The sequence below is a fragment of the Bactrocera neohumeralis genome, unplaced genomic scaffold (assembly GCF_024586455.1).
Source record: "Bactrocera neohumeralis isolate Rockhampton unplaced genomic scaffold, APGP_CSIRO_Bneo_wtdbg2-racon-allhic-juicebox.fasta_v2 cluster10, whole genome shotgun sequence".
Classification (NCBI taxonomy): domain Eukaryota; kingdom Metazoa; phylum Arthropoda; class Insecta; order Diptera; family Tephritidae; genus Bactrocera; species Bactrocera neohumeralis.
Genome location: NW_026089623.1, coordinates 11,714,419 through 11,725,287, shown reverse-complemented (window position 1 = coordinate 11,725,287; position 10,869 = coordinate 11,714,419). Strand labels below are relative to the sequence as shown.

Here is a 10,869-nt window from a genome sequence, read left to right as displayed (position 1 = left end):
TGCGATTTAACGCCTTTAGACTATTTTTGTGGGGCTACGTCAAGTCTAAAGTCTACAGAAATAAGCCAGCAACTATTCCAGCTTTGGAAGACAACATTTCCGAAGAAATTCGGGCTATTCCGGCCGAAATGCTCGAAAAAGTTGCCCAAAATTGGACTTTCCGAATGGACCACCTAAGACGCAGCCGCGGTCAACATTTAAATGAAATTATCTTCAAAAAGTAAATGTCATGAACCAATCTAACGTTTCAAATAAAGAACCGATGAGATTTTGCAAATTTTATGCGTTTTTTTTTAAAAAAAGTTATCAAGCTCTTAAAAAATCACCCGATACAATAAAATATTTATTATATAAATACATGAAATCGCAGCACTGGCTACTAGGCCTTCAGCCGCCTTATTAATAGCTTAGGTACTATTATTGTGTTAGTTAGTTATTAGTGTGTTAGATGTATTTTAGTAAATTTCTATCTTTTAAAAATTTATATGTATTCATTACGTTTTTATCTGAGGGATTTTTTAATGCTTGTGCTAAGTCAATGTTGTCAGAGTAGTGTGTTGTTGAGTGGATTACTGGGCAGTCTGCTAGTATGTGTTGAATTGATACGGAGTTGTCACAAAAAGGGCAATTGGAACGGGATTTTCCCATAAGTATATGCGAGTGAGTTAGGATGGTGTGTCCGATCCTGAGGCGAGTGTATGCTTTGATGGCGCTTATTTTCGTGGTGGGCCCATACACGGTTGGTATTCTATCTGGGTTGATGATGGCGTAACTATGGGTGTATAGTTTCCAAGCATTTAAGTTTTCTTCGAGCCTTTTGTGTTTGATGAAGTTGCGTATGTCTTGTTTCGAAAGATAGTTGTAAGTAAGAGCCGGTATGTTTTTGACACTTTTGGCAGCGGCGTCAGCGAGGTGATTGCCAGTTATTCCCACGTGGCCCGGAATCCACATTATTTTGATTTTTCTCGGGGCGCTGATCACGGCGTCTCTGATTTTGCTTATTATCGGATTGTAATTTGATAACGACTTAATGGCTGAGATGCAAGACTTGCTGTCGGTGCAAATGAGATATTTACCATTGTGTTTTTTTGCATGCTCGACCGCCTTCAATATGGCAGATGCCTCTGCTGAGAAAACCGAACACATATGAGGAAGAAGCCAGTTGCAAATTGTATTACCTGTGTTCGTGACCACGGAAAAGGAAGTGTATTCGGATGACTTAGATCCGTCTGTGAAGATCGACTTCCAGCCATTTTTTTCGTATTCATGCTCCATTTCTAAAAACGTTTTTTTGTAAACATCGTTTGGTGTGTTCTGTTTGGGCAGCTTGGATAGTTTGTTGGGGAGTGATTCGCACGGGATTAGCCAATGAGGATGAAGGGGCTTTACTTTATTCCCCACCGACAGCGGAAGAGCATTTTTTTTTGCAAAGATAACGCATTTTGTTATTGCTGAAAGAAATCTTGGTAGCCTGGTACGCCTCAGCGAAGTAGCAAAGGCCTTGGTCAGCGATGAGTTTGTGCTTTCAACCGCTTTTGATAGTAGTCGGTGGGTTTCGTCTACAATCCTATTTTGTACACTTGGTAGACCTGACTCCGCAAGCATGATTTCAATGGGTGATGTTGGAAAAGCTCTGAGGCTACGGCGTATCGCGCAGTGGTACGGGGCACATATAAGCTTGATGTTGTTCTTCGAACTTCGTCCGTAAAGCGGAAGCGCATAGTCGATCTTTGAAAGAAGAAGCGATCTGACAACACTGATGAGCGTATTTGGATGTATTAACGAGTATTTTGACGAAAGATATTTTACAATGTTTAATCTTGATTGCAAAGAGTTTCTAATGTATTTACAATGCGAATTAAAATTATACTTAGAGTCAAAAACTAATCCTAGGATTTTTAATTCTTTTGTGCATTCTATGTTAGTATTGTTAAAGCAAAGTTTTATTCCGCTGCATTTTGTTTTTCTGCATATATGGAGGATATGCGTTTTTTCTAGTGATAGCTGTGCACCGGAAACTAGCGACCATTCAGAGATTTCATTAAGGATATTGGAAAATGTATGTTCGACTGCACTGGAGGATGGAGTCATGTGTAGAAGTTCACGCAAGTGAGGAAAGTTCTCTGATCGCCATTCACTTGGAGTGGCCAGAAACGATTCTTTTACACATGGCTCAAGCAGCTCACTACTTCCGGTCTTTGACCAAGTATCCTCTGGGTAGCCTAAGAACATCCGTTCGAAGGCGAGCTAAAGTGAGAAGGCGAAACATTCCCTACAAGGGTTGTGCGCTGGGCTTGGGACCCGCCACGTAAAAAAACAATACCAATGAAAATGTTAAAACAGCCTCGGATGAGAGACCCCCCTTTTGATGACGACCATGGCAAACGGAATAAGGACTACGATTTAAGGGCATGCACCTGGAATGTCCGGACCCTTAATTGGGAAGGTGCCGCTGCCCAGCTGGTTGATGTCCTCGCAAAAATAAAGGCTGACATCACCGCCGTCCAAGAAATGCGATGGACGGGACAAGGACAGAGACGAGTAGGTCCTTGTGACATTTACTACAGTGGCCATATAAAGGAGCGCAAGTTTGGTGTTGGATTCGTGGTGGGAGAGAGACTCCGTCGCCGAGTACTATCATTCACTCCGGTGAATGAACGTCTAGCCACAATCCGCATCAAAGCGAGGTTCTTCAACATATCGCTGATTTGCGCCCACGCCCCGACGGAAGAGAAGGACGATGTGACCAAAGATGCCTTCTATGAGCGCTTGGAGCGCGCTTATGAGAGCTGCCCCCGCCACGATGTCAAAATCGTGCTTGGCGACTTTAACGCCAGGGTGGGCAAAGAAGGTATATTTGGCACTACGGTCGGTAAATTCAGCCTCCACGACGAAACATCCCCAAATGGGTTGAGGCTGATTGACTTCGCCGGGGCCCGAAATATGGTTATCTGTAGTACTAGATTCCAGCACAAGAAGATTCATCAAGCTACCTGGCTGTCTCCGGGTCGAAAAACTACCAACCAGATCGATCATGTTGTGATAGATGGAAGACACGTCTCCAGTGTTTTAGATGTGCGTGCGCTCCGAGGTCCTAACATCGACTCGGACCACTATCTTGTTGCAGCTAAGATTCGCACTCGCCTCTGTGCAGCAAAAAACGCACGCCAACAAACACAAGGAAGGTTCGACGTCGAAAAGCTGCAATCACAACAGACAGCCGAACGATTCTCTACTCGGCTTGCACTCCTGCTCTCTGAGAGCACTCGTCAACAACTCGGTATAAGGGAACTGTGGGACGGCATTTCAAACTCCTTACGTACAGCTGCAACCGAAACCATTGGTTTTCGGAAAGTGCAAAAGAACAGCTGGTACGACGAAGAGTGCCGTGTCGCAGCGGAGAGAAAACAGGCTGCCTACCTCGCAACGTTACGATCGACCACTACACGTGCGGGATGGGATAGATACCGAGAGTTGAAGAGGAAGCGAGACGCATTTGCAGACAGAAGAAGAAAGAGGCCGAAATGCGTGAGTACGAAGAGCTTGATAAGCTGGCCGACAGGGGTAATGCTCGAAAATTCTACGAAAAAATGCGGCGGCTTACAGAAGGTTTCAAGACCGGAGCATACTCTTGTAGGACCCCCAAAGGTGATCTAGTCACTGATGCCCAGAGCATAGTTAAATTATGGAGGAACACTTCTCCAGCCTGCTGAATGGCAGTGAACGCACAACACCAGGAGAAGGAGAACCCGATTCCCCAATCGATGACGATGGAGCAGACGTTCCATTACCCGACCATGAAGAAGTTCGAATAGCAATTGCCCGCCTCAAGAACAACAAAGCGGCAGGGGCCGACGGACTACCGGCCGAGCTATTCAAACACGGCGGCGAAGAACTAATAGGGAGCATGCATCAGCTTCTTTGTAAAATATGGTCGGACGAGCATGCCCAACGATTGGAATTTAAGTGTGCTATGCCCAATCCATAAAAAAGGAGACCCCACAATCTGCGCCAACTACCGTGGGATTAGCCTCCTCAACATCGCATATAAGGTTCTATCGAGCGTATTGTGTGAAAGATTAAAGCCCACCGTCAACAAACTGATTGGACCTTATCAGTGTGGCTTCAGACCTGGAAAATCAACAACCGACCAGATATTCACCATGCGCCAAATCTTGGAAAAGACCCGTGAAAGGAGAATCGACACACACCACCTCTTCGTCGATTTCAAAGCTGCTTTCGACAGCACGAAAAGGAGCTGCCTTTATGCCGCGATGTCTGAATTTGGTATCCCCGCAAAACTAATACGGCTGTGTAAACTGACGTTGAACAACACGAAAAGCTCCGTCAGGATCGGGAAGGACCTCTCCGAGCCGTTCGATACCAAACGAGGTTTCAGACAAGGCGACTCCCTATCGTGCGACTTCTTCAACCTGCTCCTGGAGAAAATAGTTCGAGCTGCAGAACTAAACAGAGAAGGTACCATCTTCTATAAGAGTGTACAGCTGTTGGCGTATGCCGACGATATTGATATCATCGGCCTCAACACCCGCGCCGTTAGTTCTGCTTTCTCTAGGCTGGACAAGGAAGCACAGAAAATGGGTCTGGTAGTGAACGAGGGCAAAACGAAATATCTCCTGTCATCAAACAAACAGTCGTCGCACTCGCGACTTGGCTCTCACGTCACTGTTGACAGTCATAACTTTGAAGTTGTAGATAATTTCGTCTATTTAGGAACCAGCATTAACACCACTAATAATGTCAGCCTGGAAATCCAACGCAGGATTGCTCTTGCCAACAGGTGCTACTTCGGACTGAGTAGGCAATTGAAAAGTAAAGTCCTCTCTCGACGAACAAAAGCAAAACTCTATAAGTCGCTCATAATTCCCGTCCTGCTATATGGTGCAGAGGCTTGGGCGATGACAGCAACCGATGAGTCGACGTTACGAGTTTTCGAGAGAAAAATTCTGCGAAAGATTTATGGTCCTTTGCGCATTGGCCACGGCGAATATCGCATCCGATGGAACGATGAGCTGTACGAGATATATGACGACATTGACATAGTTCAGCGAATTAAAAGACAGCGGCTACGCTGGCTAGGTCATGTTGTCCGGATGGATGAAAACACTCCAGCTCTGAAAGTATTCGAAGCAGTACCCGCCGGGGGAAGCAGAGGAAGAGGAAGACCTCCACTCCGTTGGAAGGACCAAGTGGAGAAGGACCTGGCTTCGCTTGGAATATCCAGTTGGCGCCACGCAGCGAAAAGAAGAAACGACTGGCGCGCTGTTGTTAACTCGGCTATAATCGCGTAAGCGGTGTCTACGCCAATTAAGAAGAAGAAGATGTTCGACTGCGTTGAGGTCAGAACGGTTGGAGTAAATAACGACATCGTCTGCATACATTTGGTGCTCGATTCCTTTGTGCGTGTTTATTATTCGACTTATTTCATCAAAGGCAGTGATGAAGAGGAATGTTGAAAGTGGCGAACCTTGCGGCGTGCCGTTTGAGAGTGGAAGTGTGGAGGAGAAGAATCCATTAACATTTACTTTCAATTTACGGTTAGTGAGGAAGCTTTTAACGAAATTCAAAATTTTTGGACCGATCTTCCAGTTTTTTAATTGCCGCAGCACAATGTGGGCACCGATTTTATCAAAGGCTTTGTTGAAATCTAAGGATAATATAGATAAATGATTCCTACTGGACAGAGCGTTGCATATGGAGTGGTCGAGGTGGAGTAATACATCTAACGTGCCTTGGCTTCTTTTATAACCGACTTGATTAGGTGTCATCAATTTATTCCGCTGGGCGTACCACGACAGCCGGTTCGCAATAATTTTTTCGAAAAGTTTGCCTAAGCATGGTAGGAGAGAGATTGGTCTATAGCTGTCGATATCTGTTGATTCTTTATTGGGTTTAAGAATAGGGATTACGCCCGATGTCTTCCAAAATTGGGGATAAATACCGGTGTCCAGTATTTTATTGTAAAGTTTGACGATTCGTTGCTTGAGCTCAATTGGCAAGTTTTTGATCATAGGGTAAGATATTTTATCTAAACCGGGGGTTTTGCCGCTTACTCCGGATAGAGCATACTCAAACTCATCTAATTGAACACTGGAATCGATTTGTTTTGCTGAGGGTGACATAGATGGAGACATAGAGGCGTTTTCTGAAAGTGTGGATGATTTGAGGGCTTGAAACTGAGTGCTGAAATTGTTGTCAGAACTGTTGTTGGAAAAATGGTTGACTAATTCTTCTGCGATATCTATTGGGTTGTTTAAGTGACCTGAAGGCAAATTTAAGCACCTGATTGCTGACGTGGTGGGCGAACCAGCTAACTTTTTGAGGTCAGCCCAGATTTGTCTCGGATTGGAAGAAGGATTGATTTTGAGCGTAAAATCTTCGAGACATTTGCGCTTGGCTTGTTTGACGGATCGACGAAAGTAGGCGTTGGCTTTCTTGAAGCAAATGAGTTTTTCTAGTGTGCGGCATCGTTTGTAGTCATACCACGCAGTTTGTTTTTTTGTTCTTAAAGAAGCTAATTGTTTATTCCACCAAGGGATGTTTTTAGAAATTTTTGAATGATTAGTTTGTGGAATGGAATCGTTTGCTGCTGCGCGAATAATTTTCGTTATTCGAGCGGTTTCCTGGTTGGGATTTGCTGCTGTTGGGCTTTTATCACATTTAGCTCTGCAGAGAGTTTGGAATTTTACCCAGTCAGCGTGATCGGTTTTGAAAATATTTTTTGGTTTATAGAATTTGTTTATTGGTCCCAAGTGCACTTTTAGTATTATGGGGAAGTGGTCACTTCCATGTAAGTAGTCTAGTATGTTCCATTCACATTTGGCGGCGAGCGTATCTGTACACAAAGTAACGTCAACATGAGAAAAAGTGGAGAAAGTTGAGAAATGGGTGGCTGAGCCATTGTTTAAGGAGATTAAGTTTGAGGAAAGGATTACGTCTTCTATATTTTCCTCTCGTGTTTACTGTCGTTGAACCCCATATCGGGCTCCATGCATTCAAGTCACCGGCCAAGATCATTGGGGAAGGAAATTGACTGGTTATTTGCATGATATCGTTGGTGGTGAAGTGTTGGTCAGGTGGAATATATAAGCATATTACGTGAATTCTTTGTGTTAGAAATATTTCAATCGATAGCACAGCCAAGTTAGACTGGATATGTTTCACTTTGTATGGAATGTCCCTTCTTATTAAAACTCCAATGCCTTGTTTATTTGTTTTGTTATGTGGAAGGTTGTGGAATATACCATCGTATTGTTTGGGGGTATGAGCAGTCTGTTTGTAAGCAATATGTGTTTCGTTTAAGAGTATTATTGATGGTGCGTGATCTTTAATTAAGAGCTGGAGTTCGTTGTAATTGTTAATGTAGCCATTTAGGTTCCATTGCATTATCGTACACATGTTAGGAGAGTACTTTATTAAGCGCTTGGATTAAAGATAACTAGAAATATTGAAGAAGGAGAAGATGAGAAAGCTTAAGAGAGAATGAGATATCAACTAGAATGAGTTGTCAGCTTGGCTGAGTGTCAACTGTTGAAAGCTCACTCAAGTGATTATTGAGGATCTTTGCTGTATTCAACTTCGTTATTTTCTGTGTTATTTTGTTCTTTTTGTTTGGAATGTTGGTGTATAGCGGGTGTATCAGAACAATGCATATAGCTATTGTGAGATGCCATTGCGTTAGGTGGATTATTGTTGGCGGTTGGAAGTTTATTGATGGAATTTAGAGTGCTGAAAATTAGGGAAGATGTTGTTGGACTGAGAGAGGTAAGACCAATTGCGAAGTTATTGTCTATGGGAATATCGTTGTTATTTATTGTCGGAGGAGAGTTGTGTTCACTTATGGAAGGAGTGGAGCTAGATGCTGAGCAGTTTTCTGTGTACTGATTATTTTTTTTATTTGGGGTTTGGTTGTTGTTTGTATTATTTGAGGTTGAGTGCGGTGTAATTTGAGTTGTTGTTTTTAGTGCATTAGCAAAAGATTCAGTTAAGGTGTTGGTTGGAAGAGTTTCTTTGTACTTTTTAACAGCATCTCGCATGCTGCATTTTTCCAAGGTTTTTATTTTCAGTATTTCTTTTGCTTGTTGAAACTTAGGGCAAGAGTTGGCGGAAGACGGGTGATCCCCGGAGCAGTTCATACACATCGTACGCTGGCAGTTCTCAGGGAAGTGTATTGGAAGGCTGCAAATAACGCACATTGGAGAATTACGGCAGTGTTTGGCCGTGTGTCCCAATTTCTGGCACGATTTGCATCGCATTGGATTTGGAACATAAGGGCGCACAGAGGTCATTCTCCATGCGATGTCAATTTTAGTCGGAAGAGAGTAGGAGTTAAAAGAGATAAGCATTACTCCAGTGTATTTTTCTACACCATCAACTACTCGTTTGAATTTGTAGACAGAGGACACTTCATATGACTTTAGGCCTTCAATTATTTCATCTTCCGGGACGTCTATGAGGAATGGTGCATAGATCGTACCTTTATTGGAGTTAAGGTGTTCATGATAGGTCGCTGTGACTGATCCAATTGAGGGAAGATGTTTGGTTTTTATAAATTTCTCAGCAATGAGTTTATTATTTACCAGAATAAGTAGGCTTCCATCACGCAATTCACTGATTTTGTTTATGTTTTTGCTTATGGTTAATATAGCATTGTGAACACGAAAACACGAGATTTTTGAAAGAGGCTTGGAAATATCGTCAGATTTTAGCACAATAAATTTTGGATCGTCTTTTTTTGTAGGTGGAAGAGTAGGAAAAATTTCCGACAGTTTTTGATTCGCTTTTTTACGCTTAGGTTGGGGACTCTGGGCAAGCAGAGCAAACCTATTGTCCCCGAAATGGGTAGCCCCTTGGGGCATTTTTGATCAAAACACACTCACAATTCTGTGATTAAGTTTTTCTTACTCACTTATATACGGCAAACCAAATATGTTTGCAAAAGTAGATTAAGCAAAGTTGAAGCACACGCGGGTTGCTAATGATTAGCGGAAAATGGGAAATAACAACGACACAACTGCTCAGCACGAATGTTAGTCGGTGACTATGCGTTCGATAAGCTTAGAAATATTCTTGCTTCCGAAGATGTTATTCTTCATTACCCAGATTTTTCAAAACCATTCGATTTGACTACTGATGCCTCCTCAAGTGGCATAGGTGCAGTACTATCTCAGGGAAATAGACCCATAACAATGATTTCGAGGACGCTGAAGGATAGGGAGATAAACTACGCGACAAACGAAAGGGAACTATTAGCTATCGTTTGGGCTTTGGACAGCCTCCGGCACTACCTCTACGGTAAGAGTGACATACGAATCTATACTATCGGGTGATTTTTTAAGAGCTTGATAACTTTTTTTTAAAAAAAAAACGCATAAAATTTGCAAAATCTCATCGGTTCTTTATTTGAAACGTTAGATTGGTTCATGACATTTACTTTTTGAAGATAATTTCATTTAAATGTTGACCGCGGCTGCGTCTTAGGTGGTCCATTCGGAAAGTTCAATTTTGGGCAACTTTTTCGAGCATTTCGGCCGGAATAGCCCGAATTTCTTCGGAAATGTTGTCTTCCAAAGCTGGAATAGTTGCTGGCTTATTTCTGTAGACTTTAGACTTGACGTAGCCCCACAAAAAATAGTCTAAAGGCGTTAAATCGCATGATCTTGGTGGCCAACTTACGGGTCCATTTCTTGAGATGAATTGTTCTCCGAAGTTTTCCCTCAAAATGGCCATAGAATCGCGAGCTGTGTGGCATGTAGCGCCATCTTGTTGAAACCACATATCAACCAAGTTCAGTTCTTCCATTTTTGGCAACAAAAAGTTTGTTAGCATCTTGGTTGACATGTGGTTTCAACAAGATGGCGCTACATGCCACACAGCTCGCGATTCTATGGCCATTTTGAGGGAAAACTTCGGAGAACAATTCATCTCAAGAAATGGACCCGTAAGTTGGCCACCAAGATCATGCGATTTAACGCCTTTAGACTATTTTTTGTGGGGCTACGTCAAGTCTAAAGTCTACAGAAATAAGCCAGCAACTATTCCAGCTTTGGAAGACAACATTTCCGAAGAAATTCGGGCTATTCCGGCCGAAATGCTCGAAAAGTTGCCCAAAATTGGACTTTCCGAATGGACCACCTAAGACGCAGCCGCGGTCAACATTTAAATGAAATTATCTTCAAAAAGTAAATGTCATGAACCAATCTAACGTTTCAAATAAAGAACCGATGAGATTTTGCAAATTTTATGCGTTTTTTTTTAAAAAAGTTATCAAGCTCTTAAAAAATCACCCGATATATCATCAACCTCTAGTTTTCGCAGTGTCGGATAGAAACCCAAATTCCAAGATAAAACGTTGGAAAGCGCGAATTGAAGAGAGTGGTGCAAAGGTATTTTACAAACCTGGGAAAGAAAACTACGTTGCAGACGCATTATCGCGTCAAAGTATTAACGTTTTACAGGAGTCAGCACAATCCGATGCAGCGACAGCACACAGTGAAGTATCTTTAACTCATGTGGTTGAGACTACTGATAAGCCCTTGAATTGTTTCAGGAATCAGATAGTTGTAGAAGAGTCTTCTACCCCCACAAAACGGACATTTATCTTGTTTGGCACAAAGACTCGTCATCAGATCACCTTTAACGACTGGGTGAAATTGCTAGCGGTAGGGAAAGAAGTCGTTAAGCCGGACGTAGTAAATGCTCTACACTGCGAACTGCACGTTTTGGCTCGCATTCAGGATGACTTGGTCAGAGCTTTCCCTGCCACAAAATTCTGGCACTGCAGGAACATGGTAACAGATGTTGTTAACAAAGACGAGCAAAAGGAGATAGTAACGATGGAGCATAATA

The 10,869-nt window shown here is 42.8% G+C and overlaps 1 protein-coding gene across 2 annotated transcripts; it reads right to left on the bottom strand.

Annotated features, from left to right (window-relative positions):
* Positions 1 to 350: 350 nt before the first annotated feature.
* Positions 351 to 6,962, bottom strand: LOC126765213 (uncharacterized). Of its 2 annotated transcripts, XM_050482837.1 has the most exons (3): positions 5,441 to 6,962; positions 1,179 to 1,883; positions 357 to 1,124 (listed from the first exon to the last, which is right to left on the bottom strand). In XM_050482837.1, the coding sequence occupies exons 1-3, from the start codon at positions 6,153 to 6,155 to the stop codon at positions 445 to 447; spliced, it is 2,100 nt and encodes a 699-aa protein (XP_050338794.1). In that variant the 5' UTR covers positions 6,156 to 6,962; the 3' UTR covers positions 357 to 444. The 2 variants fall into 2 exon arrangements, with proteins under 2 accessions (XP_050338793.1, XP_050338794.1); XM_050482836.1 differs by having other exon boundaries at positions 351 to 1,883.
* Between the last annotated feature and the right edge of the window lie 3,907 nt (positions 6,963 to 10,869).